Source organism: Pipistrellus hanaki (assembly GCF_964339955.1).
Source record: "Pipistrellus hanaki genome assembly, chromosome: 10".
Lineage (NCBI taxonomy): Eukaryota > Metazoa > Chordata > Mammalia > Chiroptera > Vespertilionidae > Pipistrellus > Pipistrellus hanaki.
The window spans coordinates 55,833,183-55,852,361 of record NC_140512.1 but is presented as its reverse complement, the minus strand read 5'-3'; the positions used below and the strand labels follow the sequence as shown (position 1 = coordinate 55,852,361).

Here is a 19,179-nt window from a genome sequence, read left to right as displayed (position 1 = left end):
CCAGTAATCCTTTCACTAACATACTCTAGTCTTTTATTATAGTTCACAGCAAATCCTGACAGTTGCCCCTTTTTCTTTTAATGGTGCACTGTTGCTCAAAGACTTACTTCTACACCAACAGTTCTAAAACTGTCAAATCAATCAAAATTAAGCAGGCCCTCAACAATGCCAGCACACACCCAAATAGGAGCCCCTAACGATTCAATAGCTGCCAAGAATTAGAAGCGGATTAGGGCTGCTATTTAATACTACACAAAAACTCCTCAAATCAAGCAGAATAACTTAAAATACTTCACTAAGGACAGAAGAGCTCAGGCAAACAGAAAAAGAGGTTCTGAAAATACAAATATTTCAATAAGCTTAAAAAGTTAACATAAAAGTGCCAGGTTGTTGTACTTTTTAATGCATTTCAATTAGTAAATAATATATTTATTAAGTAAAGACTTTCAAAGATTTATAATATACTGGAGGGGGGGCCCTCAGCCCGGCCTGCCCCCTCTCATAGACCGGGAGCCCTCAGGGGCAGGAGGCTACCTGGCGATCAGGGGAAGGTGACGCCCCATCACACCTCTGTTGCTGCCACTGCCTGCAGCACAAGCCTCAGCTGGCCCTGGTTACCTGAGCTTTAGGTGGCCCTGGGCAGCAAGGCAGCTGCCATCGAGGCTTGCCTGTGCCTGCCACCCCAGCGGGGCTGAGGGGACTGGGTGTTGACATTTTGTGGCTATGGGTGCCGCCATCTTTGAGGGCATGGCAGTCAATTAGCATATTCCCTCCTTATTAGATAGTATGGGGGGAGAGAGAACTAGGTTAGAGCATAGAGTGAAAAGAACTCCTGAAAACAAAAAACAACTGGCCTCTTTTGCCTCATGCTTAAGACTCATAAAATCTCTTAAACAAGCAGCATCTAGCCTCAGTGCACCCCGTAACTCTTGCTAAGTGGCCCCAGGCCCGGCACTAAGTGGCAACCTTCCTTGGTTTGCAACTTGGTCTCTCCTGGGCACTTCCAAGTGCAGCATGAGTAGCAGCCGTCTATAGATCACCTCAGGTGGCCTCAGGCAGGTTACAGGCAGTGGCTGACCTTGCACCTTCAGGGAGGTCCCAGAGCCAGTGCACCCGATGGAAAGCTTCAGTCCCCAGTTTAGAATCCTACCATCTCCACACACACTCAAGGGGTGAACTCTGTGAGCACCAAAACCTCATTGAAGCAAGTTCTGCTCTGTAGGATCCACTCCTGCACAGTAGCTCCTCTACTGTAGTTGCAGATGGTCCTTGTAGCACATTGGCCTGGGAGTTAATCCCTCCCAGAGACACCAACAGCAATCAAAGCTCAACTACAACAAAACAGTGCATACAGCCCACATAGGGGTGCACCTGGAACACCCAACTCAGGTGACTGGGGAGGCTGCACCACTGGGCCCTACAGAACACCTACTATACAGGCCACTCCACCAAGTCCAAGAGAAATAGCAGCTCTATCTAATACATAGACAAACATAGGGAAGCAGTCAAAATGCAGGCACAAGAAACAGGTCCCAAATGAAAGAACAGGAGAAATCTCCAAAAAGAAAAACTAAATGAAATGGAAGTGAGCAAAACAATTCTTATAAGGTTGCTGAAGGAACTTACTGAGAACTTCAACAGCATGAAAAAAGACTTAGGAATCATAAAAAAAGAACCAGGCAGAAATGAAGGATACACTAACTAAAATGAAGGATAATTTGCAGGGAATTAGTAGTAGAGGATGCTGAGAATCAAATCAGCAATTTAGAATATGAGGAAGCAAAAACACCCAATCAGAAGAGCAAAAATATGAAGATAGTGTAAATTCAAGCATATCAACATTCACATCATGAGAAGAGATAGCAAGAAATTGAAAGCCTATTTGAAAAAGTGACAGAAAACTTCTCTAACCTGGTAAAGGAACTAGACATACAAGTCCAGGAAATGCAGAGTCCCAAACAAGAGGAACCCAAAGAGACCCACACCAGACATATCATAATTAAAATGCAAAAGGTTAAAGACAAAAAGAGAATCTTAAAAGCAGCAAGAGAAAAGCAGTTAGTTAGCTACAAAGGAATTACCATAATAATGTCATCTCATTTTTCAACCGAATTCTGCAGGCCAGAAGGGAGTGGCAAGAAATATTCAAAGTGAAAAAAAGCAATGACCTACTACCATGATTACTCCTCCAGCAAAGCTATCATGTAGAACTGAAGGACATATAAAGTTTCCCATTCAAGACAAAGCTGAAAGAGTCCATCACCATCAAACCAGTATTACAGAAAATATGAGGGTCTTCTTTAAGAAGGAAATAAAAAAGATCAAATACATGAACAATAAAATGGCAATAGGTATCTATCAAAAATTGAATGTAAAAATCAAAATAAACAAGCAGAACAGAAACAGACTCACAGATGAAAAGAATATTTTGACAATTGCCAGATAGGAGAGGAGATAGTTAAAAAAGATGAAGGGATTAACCACTTGTACACCTTAAGCATCTATAATCACAAATGATGGACCTTTTTAAATTAAATTCAAAATATCATAGATGAGGGAGAAACATTGATCAGCTGCCTCCTGCACACCCTCTACTGGGGATATGCCTGTAACCAAGGTGCATGCCATTGACCAGAATCGAACCTGAAACCCTTCAGTCCACAGGCCAACACTCTATCCACTGAGCCAAACTGGTTAGGGCAGGCAATAATATTCTAATTACTATGTACGGTGTCAGATGGGTACAAGATTTATCAGGATGATCTCTTAATAAATTATGTAATGTCTAATAACTGGGGTGTACACCTGAAACTAATATAATAGTCTATGTTAACTGTAACTGAAAAATAAAAAAATGACTTAAAAATTTTTAAACTATCAGTAAAACAACATTTTAGACATTTGTCCTGTAACAATGTGGTATAGACCTAGAAAATAAAAATTTCCCAAATCAAGAAAAAAGTCATTTTCATAAGACAGGTAAAGAAAGAATAAGTCTAATTTACCTAAAACAGAGAAAGTGATTTTTTAAAGTCAGTCAATTATCTTAAGTTTTTGTATTTAATCCTTTGAGAATTTTACAACTTGCTAGGTCTGTCACAAGTTACTCTTGTGCTTTTCTTAGACAACAGAGAGAGAAAGTAACTTGAAGAAATATTAAGAAAAATATAAGTACAGGGCTCAAGATAGCCCTCACTACCTAAAAACTGTATTTTTTATAACTTGTTTTTGCAAGATGGTCTGAAATACAGAAAACTATGATGAAATGAAACTTAGCTAACACTTTTACCACTGAGTAAACAACCCCCACATCCCAGAGCAGAGTATGAACAAATATAATCAGTAAGCCACTAGCAAGCTTCAAGACCCATAGAATATCCTTGTGTATACACATAAATAACTTTTCTAGAAGGAAAAAAAAAAAAAAAAAGCTCATTTATAGAGACAAAGTTAGCCATCCTCATAATTGGAAAATTAAAAGGGAGATATTATTTCCCTTATGTGAGAGAAGAGATTCCTGGCCAGAAAAAATTCTTTAAAACAACATAAGCTACTGAACTTCCAGAAGAAATACTCAAACACTTGTCAAGTTAACTTTGGAAGACATAGTGCCCATACACATTGTTCTATTTTGAGTTCAAAGAAAGGAATCAAGACCAAATGACTGTACTGCACACTGATGAAATCCCAGTGTGTCTGGGACAAACATTTTCTTTTTCTTTTCTTTTTTTTAAAAATTATTATTATTTTTTTTAAGTATATTTTATTGATTTTTCACAGAGAGGAAGAGAGAGGGATAGAGAGTTAGAAACATCAATGAGAGAGAATCATCGATCAGCTGCCTCCTGCACACCCCCCACTGGGGATGTGCCCACAACCAAGGTACATGCCCCTGACTGGAATCAAACCCGGGACCCCTAGTCCACAGGCGGATGCTCCATCCACTGAGCAAAACCAGTTTCGGCTTCTTTTTCTTTTTCAAATGTAATAAATCTTTATTGCTCAGATTATTACAATTGTTTCTCCTTCCCAACCCCCCCATAGCTCCCTTCCCACCCCAGTTCCCACCCCACCCTCTGCCCTTTACCTCCCACCCCCCCATTGTCCTCATCCATAGGTGTATGATTTTAATCCAGTCTCTTCCTGCACCCCCACACCCCTTTTCCCCTGATAATTATCAATCCAGCCGAAACCAGTTTGGCTCAGTGGATAGAGCGTTGGCCTGTGGACTGAGGGGTCCTGGGTTCGATTCTGGTCGAGGGCATGTACAATACATTGGTTGCGGGCACATCCCCAGTGGGGGGTATGCAGGGGGCAGCTGGTCGATGTTTCTCTCTCATTTACGTTTCTAGCTCTCTATCCCTCTCAATTCCTCTCTATGTAAAATCAATAAAATATATTTTTTTAAAAATTATCAATCCACTCCCTTTCTTTGCCCCTGACTCTATTATTTTCACCAGTTTATTCTGTTCCTCAGATTTTTCATTCACTTGATTTTTAGATTCACTTGTTGATATATATGTATTTGTTGGTCACAATTTTTATCTTTTTTCTTCTTCCTCCTCTTAAATATTATAGTTGTTGTTCTGAAATTGTGCGAGGCAGCAGCTTAGGTGCTTACCTAGGCTGCCCTCCCTTGCTGGCCTTATCACCCACAACTGCCCTCCCTTGCAGGCCTGGTCCCTCCCAACTGCCCTCCCCTGCTGGCCATCTTGTGTTGGAGTGATGGTCAATTTGCATATTACTCTTTTATTAGATAGGACAGAGTCCTGGTGCATAGGTGGGGGCCAAGTGGTTTGCCCTAAAGGGTGTTCTGGATCAGGGTGGGGTTCCCTAGGGGTGTCAGGCAGCCTGGGTGAAGGGCCTGTGGTGGTTTGCAGGCTGGCCATCCCCCCTGGCGACCCAAGTGGAGGTCCTGGTATCTGGGATTTATTTATCCTACCTAATAAAAGAGTAATATGCAAATTAACCATTACTCAGCTCCACAAGCCATGCCCACCAGCCAATCAGAGCAAGTATGCAAATAAACCCAACCAAGATGGCTTCAGCCAAAGAGAGCAGGAGGGAGGTGTTTCTCCAGCAACGAAGGAAGCCAAGCTTTCCACCTGCCCTTGCCGGCCTAAGCCTCCACTCAAAGCTACAAAGTTTCAATTACAGAAGGTAAACAAATCCAAACAGAAAATGTTGTGCCACTGAGCAAGCAGGAGGCTTGGCTCTGCTCAAGGCTACAAAGTTTCAATTGTAGAAAGTAAATATATCCCAGATATCAGGGCCTCCACTTGGGTTGCTGGGGGGCGTGGCTGGCCAGCAAACCACCATAGGCCCCTTGCTCAGACTGCCCCACACCTCAAGGGAACTCTCACCCTGATCTGGGACACCCTTCAGGGAAAACTAGCTGGCCCCCACTTGTGCACCAGGCCTCAAACCTATCTAAAAAAAGAGTAATATGCAGATTGACTATCACTCCAACGCACAATATGGCTGCCTCATGTGGTCAAAGATCCTGCCCCTATGTGGACACAAGATAGCCAGCAGGGGAGGGAGTTGAGAGGGACCAGGCCTGCAAGGGAGGGCAGTTGTGGGGCAATCAGGCAAGTAGGGGAGGGCAGTTGGGAGGCACCAGGCCTGCAAGGAAGGGCAATTGAGGGTGATCAAGCCTTCAGGGAAGGACAGTTAGGGGTGACCAGGCCGGCAGAGGAGGGAAGTTGGGGGCAAATGGGCTGGCAGGAGAACAGTTAGGCATCAATCAGGCTGGCATGGGAGTGGTTAGGGGTGATCAGGCTGGCAGGCAGAAGTGGTTAGGAGCAATTAGGAAGGCAGGCAGGCAAGCAGTTGGGAGCCAGCAGTCCTGGATTGTGAGAGGGATGTCCGATTGCCCGTTTAGGCCTGATCCCACCCCATCACACCTCTGCTGCAGCGCCAGTCTTGGCCAGCTCTGGTTACCTGAGCCTCGGGTGGCCTTGAGCAGATGGGCAGCCACCATCCAAGGCTTGCTTGTGCCTCGGGCTGGCCCAGGGCGGCTGGGGGGCTGAAGGGACTGGCAGACTCCAGAGGGGACTGGGCGCCACCATCTTTTAGGGCAGGGCAGTCCATTAGCATATTCCCTGCTATTGGCTGTGGGCACTGCCATCTTTGCAACAGTGTGAGGGTCAATTAGCATATTCCCTCTTTATTATATATTGTAGGATTGACTTCAGAGAGGAAAGGAGAGAGAAAGAGAGAGATAGAAACATCAATGATGAGAATCACTGATTGGCTGCCTCCTGCATGCCCCATATCGGTAATCAAGCCCACAACCTGGGCATGTGCCCTGACTGGGAATTGAACCATTTGAACCATGACCTCCTGGTTCATAAATCAACAACCATTGAGCTATGCAGGCAGGGCAACATGTTAAGTTTTAAGGGTCACTTGACTGGATGATGAGAGCATAAGCATGAAAAAAGCCTAGATTTTCAAATAAAATCAATGACTGCCAATTAGTAGAGAAAAATCAAAGCTCTATATTTTAAAACTAAAAAATCAAAAAATTCTAGAAAGATAATTAGGAAAGAAATTTGAAGGTGACACTCCATGACCCATGACATTCCTAATATTCAAAAGCACATTTCCCAAGGATATGATTAACCAAACATGACGATACCACCTTAGTCAATCAAAGTAAGATATGATTTAATTTGATTTATGCTTTTTATCTTTCCTTTTTGGTTTTCAGACTAAACTATAAAACTTTTGAGGTTACCTATAACCCAGAGATTTATCTCTGTAAAAGTAGTCTTGTAGTCTCCTCCATAAATCTAAATTACAAGCTGAGAAGAAATGAGTAGCATAATCATTAACCTGTAAAAAGATGGTCTTATCCTGGCCAATGTGGCTCATTTCATTGGGCGTGTTCCCCTGCACCCAAAGGTTTGATTCCCGGTCAGGGAATATGCCAGGGTTTCAGGCTCAATCCCTGGTAGGGGGCGTACAGGAGGCAATCAATCAATGTTGCACTCTCACATCGATGTTTCTCTCCATTCCTCTCTCTCAAAAAAAAAAAAAAAAAATTTCAATAAACTATTCTTTAAAAAAAAAAAAAAAAAAAAAAAAAAAGATAGTCTTTCCTTCCATGGCTTCCCACATTGTATACTAATTTTGGCTATCGGAGGTAGACAAAGTAAACCACTAGTGTTCAGAACAGTCCACTGTTAGATAGGCTTCCTTTAAGATCCATCTCAAAATAATGTCTTCCTTTTAAAATACTTTGAAGGTATTGGTGATATCTGTATATGACATAAAATCATGCCCCTAGGCCGTTTCCAAGAATTTTGATGAGAAAAAAGTTTAGAGTAAGGAGTATGGATTCTTTAGAAAACGGCTGTTTTATATAAATATTAGTGAAAGAGAAGAGAAGTTAATTCACAGCATTAATAATCTATATCCATATTATAGCTTTATATCAAATCTATTGTCACCAGGTCATTAGAACTATACTAAATGATTCTTAAGATCAGTCAAGTGTAGGATAGAGGGAAGTAAGGATAATAATTCTGCAAAATGTGTATTCCTCAAAGTGGATTTTAAACAAACCAGGCGCCTTAACCAATCTGGCTCAGTGTATAGAGTGTCGGCCTGCAGACTCAAGGGTCCCAGATTTGATTCCAGTCAAGGGAATGTACCTTGGTTACAAGCACATCCTTGGTAGAGGGTAAGCAGGAGGCAGCTTATCAAAGTTTCTCTCTCATCGATGTTTCTAACTTTCTCTCCCTCTTCTTCCTCTCTGTAAAAAAATCAATAAAATGTTTGTTTGTTTTTTAAAAAACAGGCAAAATCTGTTCCTATCCACTTAAAATTCAAACTAAAACAGACTTCTGGTTTAGAATGTCACTTAATGACTTCAAGAAAACTTATTGAGTCAAAAAGTTCCTTTCTGCCAGACAGGGCATGGCTCAGTGGGTGAGTATCGACCTATGAACCAGGAGATAGCGGTTCGATTCCCTGTCAGGCACAGGCCTGGGTTGCAGGCTCAATCTCCAGTCTGGGTTGTGCAGGAGGCAGCCTAAAAAAAGTTCCTTTCTGTACCCAAGTCCTTCAGAGTATAAAAAGAGGGCAATATAAAACTTATAAAGCTTGTGTTTTGCTTTTTAAAGCAAGAATGGAAAGACTAAAAACATCAACACAGGAGGCTGAATAAATATTGTTTATTTTCAATTATCCAGGGATTTGGCAGGGAGTAGCAGCAAAAATAAATGAAATTATAAAGAAATCACCCTTTGGAGGTTCCTACAAGCTGCTAGTCATTCAATAAATGGGGTGGGAAAAAGTATGTTTACAGTTTTGAGCATACAAAACAGTGTATTATAATCATAACCTGCATGTCTTTTTCCATACAAACAACTGTAAACCTACATTCACCCACGCCATATTTTTAAGAACCTGTCAGGCATCTTAATCCTTCCTTTCTTTGTTAAAAATGTTTTTATTGATTTTAGAGAGGAGGGGAGAGGGATAGAGAGATAGAAACATCAATGATGAGAGAGAATCATTGATCGGTTGCCTCCTGCACTCCCCCTACTGGGAATTGAGCTCATAACCCAGGCATGTGCCCTGATAGGAATCAAATCATGACCTCCTGGTTCATAAGTCAACATTCAACCACTGAACCACACTGGCCAGGCAATGGTTTCTTTCATTATAACCATGATTTATAACTTCAACTACAGATATCAGTTTATATAAGCAAATAAAAGGATCCTACAGTTGCCCTCGTGCAGTAGCTGAGTTGATTAGAACTAGTCCTAATCCACCAAGGTTTCAGGTTCAATCCCCAGTCAGAGTACATACAAGAATCAACCAAAGAATGCATAAATAAGTGAAACAAATCGATCTTTCTGTCTCTTCCTTCCTCTCTCTAAAAATCAACCAATTAGCCCTAGCTGGTTTGGCTCAGTGGACAGAGCATCGGTCTGCAGACCAAAGGGTCCTGGTTCGATTCTGGTCAAGGGCACGTACCTTGGTTGCAGGCTCCTCCCCAGCCCGGGCCCTAGTTGGGGCTCATGCAGGAGGCAACCAATCCAGGTGTTTCTCTCACACAGATGTTTCTATCTTTCCCTCTCTCCCTAAAATCAATGGGAAAATATCCTCGAGTGAGGACTAACATATATACTTATTTACTTACATACATACATACATACATGAAATTTAAAAACCCTACAGTCTACCAGGTAAAACAAAATAAACAAATGCAATTAAATAAAGTCCTCTAAATATTTAGTGTGGGCAGAAATGACTTTCAGTTAAAAAGAATCAGTTAATACCTAAAGAAGAGAGTGGCATTTAGGCTGGGCTTTGAAAGTTGGATTAGTTTCTTCATTTGAAGAAAGCATTGGTAAATAATAATAGTAAAAGCACAGAGTTAAGTAAGAAAGAATAAAAGAAATCACAATATTGGCAAAGGTGGCATCCTCCCGCCCCAAAATCATATGCTTACTATGAGAGATACTACAGCGATCTGAATGCTGGTGGGAAGGATCCTGTAAAGAAAGAAGGAAATGCAAGTGAGACACAGGATAACCAAAAAAATCAAGGTTCCTGCCTTAGCCAGTTTGGCATAGTGGATAGAGAGTCAGCCTGCAGACGGAAAGGTTCGTGCAAGAAGCAACCAGTCGATGAGTCACTCTCACATCAATGTTTCCTCCCTCCCACCCTCTCTAAAAATCAATGGGAAAATATTCTCAGGTGAGAATTAACAAAAAGATAAAATCAATGGGAAAAATAGCCTTGGGTGAGAATTAACCAAAAAAAAATAAAATAAAATAAAATAATAATAATAATAATAAATCAAGGTTCCTAAGAATTCAGAAAATGAGATGCAGAGCACCTATATTAGGAGAAGGGAGAAGCAGTTAAAAATACTCATGCTGAAATTTTACCAAATCAGAGGTGAAGGGTTGATGGTATATTTAAGAAAGTGGACAGGCTAGGTGGCTCATGGTTGGGCATCAACCCATGAATCAAGAGGTCATTGGTTAGATTCTGGTCAGGGTACATGCCTGGGTTGCAGGCTCCATCCCCAGTAGGGGGTGTGCAGGAGGCAGCCAATTGATGATGTTTCTCTCTCAGAGAGGTTTCTATCTCTGTATCCTCCCTTCCTCTTTCTCTAAAAATCAATAAAAACATATTAAGAAAAAGAAAAAAAGAAAGTGACTAGAATGATAGACTATGGAATCCAAGCTGGATAAAGTAAAGACTGAATAAAGAAAAAGTAGGGGTGTCGTCAACGGAATAAACTAATGCAAGGAATTCTGTTTAAACATGACTGAACACATCAGTTTGCCCCCAGGTCTCTTTCAAAAATCCATTAAAGCCCTGGCTGGTTTGACTCAGTGGATAGAGCACCAGCTGTGGGCTGAAGGGTCCTGGGTTCGATTCTGGTCAAGGGCATATGCCCAGGCTGAGGTCTCAATCCCCAATAAGGGGAATGCAGGAGGCAGCCGATCAATGATTCTCATCATTGGTGTTTCTATCTCTCTCCCCCGCTCCCTTCCTCTCTGAAACAAATATATATATTTATATATATATAAAATCCATTAAACTCAGAGTAAAGAGTTAAAACAAAAACAAAAAAGGGCAGGTTAAGGGGGTGGGGAAATCCCACAAGAACAGAGAATGGAAACATGATTGATAATAAAACTGTTGAAACTAGAAAGCTAATGGATGAGTGTTAAGTGTCTTAGGAGGTCTGAGAAAGCTGGAATAAGTCTAGGAGCAAGGAGGGAGGATGGGATAAGAATGCCACAAAGGGACAAACTAATTCATAAGCAAAATCCCAAATAGGCTCAGAAATTAGAAGTACCATGTACAGCAGAAATACAGGTAGAACAGGAAACAAAGGAACGAGTGGGTTCAAAATCTGTATAAACATATTTCTAGATTTTCCTCCTGACTGTGAGCAGCCAGGCTACTATTCTCCCACCATCACAGAAGACTCAGGTTTACTTGGGGAAGACTGCATGCAGTAGTGTGACTCTGGACTCCTGGACAACAGGCTCACATAAAGGTCAGGGCCAACATACTGAAAATGCATGATTAGATTAAAGCCAAATACTTAGTGAATCCACCCTCTAGCTCTGTGGTTGACAAACTGCTGCTCACAAGCCACATGCAGCTCTTTGGCCCCTTGAGTGTGGCTCTTCCACAAAATACCACAGCCCTAGCTCATTCTCCACCTGCCACCAGCATTTATAATCCCCAGGCAGACCAGAGGACTTCTCTCAGAGTAAAAGTGACCCAAGAGAAGGACAATGAGAGAGAAAGGGTGAAGGTTCCCTTCTTGGCTGCCCAACAAATGAGGGAGTAATCCAAGAAAAGACCATCGGATCCAAAACTTAGCGCATCCAACACAAGAAAGAAGTGAAAGGAATACCCTAGGGAGCGGCCAGGCCCGGAGCAGCCGGGTCTGGTGCGGCCAGGCCAGGAGCAGCAGCTGCCAGGCTGGGAGCGGCCAGGCCCGGAGCAGCCGGGTCTGGTGCGGCCAGGCCAGGAGCAGCGGCTGCCAGGCTGGGAGCGGCCAGGCCCGGAGCAGCCGGGTCTGGTGCGGCCAGGCCAGGAGCAATGGCTGCCAGGCTGGGAGCAGCCAGGCCCGGAGCAGCGGCTGTCAGGCTGGGAGCGGCCAGGCCCGGAGTGGCCGGGACCGGAGCAACCGGTCCCAGAGCAGCCGGGTCGGGTGCAGCCAGGCTTGTAGCAGCAACAGCCAAGTCCAGAGCAACTAGGTCGGGAGCGGCAGTGACCAGACCCGGAGCAGCTGGTTGTGGAACGAACCAGAGCAACAGAGGCCAGGCCCGGAGCAGCCAGGCCCGAAACAGCTCGCTCCTCGCCTGTACCTGCCCACGGCTGCCTCTCAGACATGGCTGGAAACTTTTGCGGGAACTTGAGGGTCTGCTGAATCAAGTGATGAAGGCTTAGATCTGGATGTGTTGAGTTAGTGTAGCGCTGGGGTGTTGATCTGTAAGTGCCTTGGGTGGGGCCTGGATGAGGCTGGTTGACCTATTTGGAAATGTCTTTTGTGTGAAGTGTATCATTGGGCATGTGGAGGTATTATTGATATGAGATAATGCTAAGTAACAGATTTACTATCTGAAAAGGGATTTACTATCGGGGAAAGGGAGGGAGGAAGAGACTGAACATAAACTGTGCACCTATGGATGAGGACAATGGGGGATGGGGAGGGGGCGGAGGGTGGGGTGGGAACCTGGTGGAGGGGGGAAGAAATGAGGAACCTTTGTAATAATATGAACAATAAAGATTGATTTAAAAAAAAAAAAAAAAAAAAAAAAAAAAGAAAGGAATACCCTAGGACAGTGGTCAGCAAACTCATTAGTCAACAGAGCCAAACATTAACAGTACAATGGCTGAAATTTCTTTTGACAGCCAAATTTTTTAAACTTAAACTTCTTCTAATGCTACTTCTTCAAAATAGACTCTCCCAGCCCATGGTATTTTGTAGAAGAGCCACACTCAAGGGGCCAAAGAGCCACATGTGGCTTGAGAGCCGCAGTTTGCCAACCATGGCCCTAGAATAGTGTTCAATTGAAATCCCACGACAATAATGACGCAACATAGTAGAGAGCAACAATTAGAGAGCCAGATTTGAGCAAGTTTGTCAAACTTCATGATGAAGTTTGTAATGAATTACTACAGATACATAGAAAAGAAAGCAAATGTGGGGGGGGGAAAGGCAAGTTTTTCATGAGAAAAAAAAAGTTGCACAAAATGGGAAATATTATCATGATATATATGCTACATGGTTTAATTCAAAATGTGTATTGATTTAACAAAAAATGTAATATAATTATGTTAGAGAGAATGAATGAAAGGAAATGGAGGGAGCCTAAACCCTCATCTTTCATAGGAGAAAGTCTATACATAACTGCTTTTTCATCCTAGGGAGTTTTCTCATAAAATTTCCATTTACAACTTTTTAAAAAAGTTTTTAAAGTTTAGCTTTGATATTTTTAAGTTATAAAAAATAAAACTTTAATTTTTATAAAAATTAAAATTATATAAGGCTTCAAAAATAAAAACTACTATATGAGGTTATCTGAGATTCTTTGAGCCAACAAAATATCCGAGTTAGTGATTTGGGGACCTGGTAACTTTTTAATAATGACAAGACCCAGGGTGTGAGTGTGACCAGTGATTGAGAAAGAGAGGTAAAGGGATGAAGAGGCCCATGTGTTAGCTGAATTGTCAATCCAGATGCTGAAGCCGCCTAAAAATGGTATGTAGCTGTGCTAGGTATTTTCCAAGTCCACACTACCACCCTTTCTATCATTTTTTTCTACCCTAATATACACTCTAGCAACAGGTTCCCATGTCCCCTAGCTCTGGTTAGGTTTTCCCACTAGGGAATTCTAGGGTCAAGACATTTATTCCTCCAGCTTCCTCCCTGCAAAGTCACCTCATGCTGGCTGTGTCCCTTCAACCAAAAACTACCACTCATCTCAAGGTAGCCAACTCCATACTCTTGAGAATTCAAGGAACCACTCTCTCTCCTATCCCTTCCAGCCTACAAATACTAACAATTTGGCTACAGGTTACAACACTACCTCTTTAGGTGCCACATCTTTATAAAGTACCTTTAAAAAATAAAGCCTCCTCAAATTATCCTATTTCAAGTGTGCCAACTGTTCCTGTTTGGGACCCTGTGTGATGAGGTCATGGGATGACAACGGTGATAATGATGTAAGGTTGTAAGAGAGAGTAGTGTAAAGTAATAAAACTGACTACCATTTAAATAATAATTACTAACATATTTTGAGTCCTAGGTTCCAAGAACTTTTCTTGGTAAGTATTAACTCATTTAATCATCACAAGCATCCTATGTGGCAGAGATTTTTTTATGTTTCATCTCCATATACCAAAGCTTCGCACAGTTGCTGGTACATGGTATGCACTAAACACTGATTTAAAATACACACAGCAATAAGCAGGCTTAATAGGGAAGAGCTGACTTTTGGCATGACATAGCATTTCTCCTATTTACTTTAAAAACTCTATGATAGTTAAGGACTTGTCAGTCCCCTAACTAAACACCACATGTGAATGATTTTCTTGTGTAACCCACAGTGAGACTTATTTATCTTCCCATAAGGTTATCCAGCACGTGGACCTCCACCTGTTTTTTAAGTATAATATAAAAATTATAAATTTTAAAATAAAATTCACTTGCAGCCTAGGGGCTGGTTTAAAAGAGTAGAGTACCTTTAAGTACCAATTAGTTTAAAAAAAAAAAAAAAAAGAAAGAAAGAAAGAAAGCCGAAACCGGTTTGGCTCAGTGGTAGAGCGTCGGTCTGTGGACTGAAGGGTCCCGGGTTCAATTCCGGTCAAGGGCATGTACCTTGGTTGTGGGCACATCCCCGGTAGGGGGTGTGCAAGAGGCAGCTGGTCGATGTTTCTCTCTCATTGACGTTTCTAGCTCTCTATCTCTCTCCCTTCCTCTCTGTAAAAAAATCAATAAAATATATTTAAAAAAAAAAAAAAAAAGAAAAAGAAAAAGAAAAAGAAAAGAAATAGCCAAAACCGGTTTGACTCAGTGGATAGAGCGTTGGCCTGTGGACTGAAAGGTCCCGGGTTCGATTCCGGTCAAAGGAATGTACCTTGGTTAGTGGGGTGTGCAAGAGGCAGCTGATCGATGTTTCTAACTCTCTATCCCTTCTCTCTTCCTCTCTGTAAAAAAATCAATAAAATATAATTTTTTTAAAAGAAAAGAGGGGCAAGATTTTTAACAAACTTAGAAATAAAAAATGGTAAAGTCAGCAAGTACACACACACACACACACACAGCAAAGGTGAATACAAAAATTAGATAAGGAAACGTAAGACCTGTGCATCAAAGAATGCAGAAATACAATAGGTATAAAAAGTTGCAATTGCACGGAATTATCAAAGCAGTTACGATACCCATATCTTATAAAGAACCGAAAAGACAAGGCGGGAGAACCAATATGCAGCAAACGAGAACTGCAAAGATTTTCCTGAAATCGGCATTGATTTTTTTTTTTATCTTTAAATTATCTTGCACTCCAAAACACAGGCAACCATTCACATGTACAAGAATCTAGACATCTGAGAGGTCTCGAGAATAATGAACTCAAACTAGAGTGAAACATCAGCAAGAACAGTGAGGTGTAAGCTACGACGGGGTAGGAATTGCCAGACGCAAGACTTGGCCACCGAGCCTCAAGTGGAAGATAGAGAATTGCCTTAGGGCTGGATCTGGTTGAAGGAAGACAAAACGGAAAAGCACGGCCATGTAAGAAGCGAGTAGCACGGGTAAAACTTAAAAGAGGATCACATGGTTGCCACTGTCCAGTGTGGGACCCACTCATCAGTTTCCAGGAGACGGGGAAAGGGCCGGTGCGCCGCCGGCCAGCTGCTCCCAGTTTCCAAAAAGCCGCGCAGCGCGCTGCAGCTCCGCAGCCCCACCCCGCGGGAGCAGCTCCTCCCCGAGGAGGATCTCACGAGGCCCACGGCGGGTTCGGGCTCCGGCTCCAGCCTAGTTCGCACCCCGCCCTGGCCCCGCGGGGCAGAACGGCCTCTCCGGGCCCCTCACCGAACGCTGCAGCTCCCCAAGCCAAAATGAGGCGCGCTCCTTTCCGCTGGGATCCGGGTCGTGATAAAGCGCCTGCACGGCCTGGTACACGAGCTGCAGGGTCGGCTTGGCTCCTTCCATGGTGGTGGCGGCGGCGGCGGCGGCAGTGACGGCTCTCGCTCTTGTCCAAGGCTCCTCCGGTTGCTCCGCCTTCGCCCTTCCTTACTGTGTCGGCCACAGCCGCTCCCCGACTGGCGCCATCTCTTCTTCGGCCGTTATCAGGGCAGAGGGGTTCCCGGTGGAAGTTGCCCCTCGGAAACAGAGGTTAGGTCGTATTCAGGTTCCTGGCCCTTTCTCCGATCCTCCCATGAGATCCCCCACTCCTGAGTCCTGAAGCCGGTGCTCGCCTCTTCCACCCACGATTGGCCCCCAGAAGTCCGGCCCAGCACCGCACACACACCACGCAGGGTAGCTAAGCCGCGTTAACCCGGACCGGAAGCGGCAATCCGGATACCTTTGGCACACTTCCGCCCGGTGCATTGCAAAAGGCCTCCTTCCCCGCACTTCTTTTCAAATCTCCCCGCCCTCTCCCGGAAGTGGCCCTGCTGGGCCGGGAGCCGGAAAGAAAGTGCTCGCAGGCGGTTCCCTCGGTTCCTGGCGTCAAACTGGAGCCTTAGCACTGACTGGTGTCCCATACTGGAGCCGCTCTCCTCTTCTTGGCAATGAATCGAGGTGTTTCTTCTGCCTCCCGACTTCTCCATCCCTCTCCAGATAATCCTTTCTGACTCAAGTGGCCAAAACACGTCAGTTCAACAACCATCGGAGGCGTGCCCACTGTCCTGGAAATCCAATGACTTAAGACAGGTTTTCTATGCCAGTGTTTTTCAACCTTTTTTGGGCAAAGGCACACTTGTTTCATGAACAAAATCACGAGGCACACCACCATTAGAAAATGTTAAAAAATTTAACTCTGTGCCTACATTGACTATATATAAAGTAATTCTCTTGAATAGGAAACAAATAAACACAAAGAAAGTATTTTATAATTACTTTATTATGAAATATTAAGTAAACAAAATAGTGAAAAATTATAAAATTCTTGTCTTGTCTGCACCTACGGCACACCAGGCAACACTAGTGTGCCGCGGAACAGCGGTTGAAAAACGCTGTTCTATGCTGACTAGTGAAGGAATCAGACACGTAAATAACTGTTGAACAAACCTAAAATTTGTTTAAATGAAATAAATCCAAAAGGCCTAGAGTTCCTGTTCAGAAACCTTTTTCGCTAAGTTTTTACACCCCCAAAGGGTATTTCTTTCTGTTGCTCAGGACATTCTGAACTCCAGAGTATTTGCATACCTTTAAGGTCATTCCCACATTGAATTGTATTTATGGGTATTCCTTTCTTCCATATTAAATATTAGTGGTCTAACAATACTCAATTCACAAAAGAAAATAAATATACTAAAATCTGTACTACAGAAGGAATCTGGGACAAAAGGCAGTAGTATGTTAAAGGATTTCCCAATATTCTTCTATTCCTTTGCAATAATAAATGCTACTATATGATGGATGCTTACAACATGCAAAGCACTTTAGTTACAAGATCTCAATTATTCCTTTAACACTGAACCAATTAAATCCCCATTTTAAGAAATAAGATGGTAGTAATGTAATTTGCCCAAAGTTACACAGTTCCTAAATGAAAGTCAGCATTTGACTTTAAATCAGTCCCTATTACTCTGTCATCTAGTTTGTTTCTGAATTGTTACTTTCAAGGGATTGTCACTTCCAGCATCACAATGAAAAGTGTTGTTGCACAGAGTTGATATAATTCTGGAAAAGAAAAGAAAGTTGATATTTTGGTTACCTAATTTATCTATTCATTAAAAAAAGATTTAGTAGGACCACCTTGGTCTCTGCCCTCATAGAGTTTATAGTATATCTAGAGGCCCGGTGCACAAAATTCGTTCACGGGGGCGGGGGCAGGGGGGTTGTCCCTCAGCCCAGCCTGCACCTTCTCCAATTTGAGATTCCTCGAGGGATGTCTGACCAGTTAGGCCCGATCCCACCGGATCTAAATGGGCAGTCAGACATCCCTCTCACAATCCAGGGCTACCGGCTCCCAACTGCTCACCTGCCTGCCTTCCTGATTGCCCCTAACCACTTCTGCCTGCCAGCCTGACCACCCCCTAACCACTCCCATGCCAGCCTGATTGATGTCTAACTGCTCCCCTGCAGGCCGTTTGCCCCCAACTTCCCTCCTCTGCCAGTCTGGTCACCCCTAACTGCCCTTGCCTGCAGGGTTGATTGCCCCCAATTGCCCTCCCTTGCAGGCCTGGTCCCTCTCAATTGCCCTTCCTTGCAGGCCTGGTGCCTCCCAACTGCCCTCCCCTGCTGGCCATCTTTTGGTGGCCATCTTGTGTCCACATAGGGACAGGATCTTTGACCACATGGGGCCAGCCATATTGTGTGCTGGAGTGATGGTCAATCTGCATATTATTCTTTTATTAGATAGAATAGAGGCCTGGTGCACAGGTGGGGGCCAGCTGGTTTTCCCTGAAGGGTGTCCCGGATCAGGGTGGGGGTTCCCTTAGGGCATAGGGTGGCCTGAATGAGGGGCCTGTGGTGGTTTGCAGGCCATCCATGCCCTGTGGCAACCCAAGTATCTGGGATATATTTACTTCCTACAATTGAAACTTTGTAGCTTGGAGCCAAGTCAAGCCTCCTGCTTGCTCCATGGCAGTAGCCGTTTCTTGTTTACCTTCTATAATTGAAACTTTGTAGCCTGGAGTGGAGGCTTAGGCCTGCTGGGGGAGGGAGGGGAGCTTGGCTTCTTCCGTTGCCAGAGAAACCCAAGCCTCTGTAGCCACAGCCATCTTGGCTGGGGTTAATTTGCATATATGCTCTGATTGGCTGTGGGTGTAGCTTGTGAGCAGAGTGATGGTTAATTTGCATATTACTCTTTTATTAGGTAGAATTTCAAAGAAAGATCAGCAATTCAATACAGTTTAAAAGTTCTATGAATATCCACAAGCAAAAGAATGATGTTATATTACCTTATACCAGATACAAAAAACAAACAAACAAACCCTAGATCCTAAATGTAAATGCTAAAACTATAAAACTCTTGGAAGAAAACAGAAATATATTTTCATGACCTTGGATTAGGCAATGTTTTTCTTAGATATGAAACCAAAAACACAATAATAAAAGAAAAAATAGATAAATTGGACGTTAAAATTAAAAACTTTGGTGTGTCAAAGAACACTTGAGAAAGTGAAAAGAGAACCCACAAAATGAGAGAAAATATTTGCAAAACATATATCTGACTAGAGGCCTGGTGCACAACATTTATGCACAGGGCAGGGGGTGTCTCTCAGTCCAGCCTGCACCCTCTCCAATCTGGGACCCCTTAAGGGATGTCCAACCACCTGTTTAGGCCTGGTGGGATCGGGCCTAAATGAGCAGTTGGACATCCCTTTAACAATCCAGGACTGCTGTCTCCCAACTGCTCACCTGCCTGACTGCCTGATTGTCCCTAACCACTTCTGCCTGCCAGCCTGATCACCCCCTAGTCACTCATCTGCCAGCCTGATAGATGT

At 43.3% G+C, this 19,179-nt stretch overlaps 1 protein-coding gene across 1 annotated transcript in view; it reads right to left on the bottom strand.

Moving 5' to 3' along the window:
- Positions 1 to 16,108, bottom strand: part of TNPO3 (transportin 3) — a 90,127-nt gene extending 74,019 nt beyond the window's left edge. The window contains exon 1 of the mRNA XM_084897633.1: positions 15,596 to 16,108. Within this exon, the coding sequence (XP_084753759.1) occupies positions 15,596 to 15,715 (120 nt within the window). The 5' untranslated portion in view covers positions 15,716 to 16,108. The remainder of the gene's footprint in view (positions 1 to 15,595) is intronic.
- Positions 16,109 to 19,179: the final 3,071 nt, after the last annotated feature.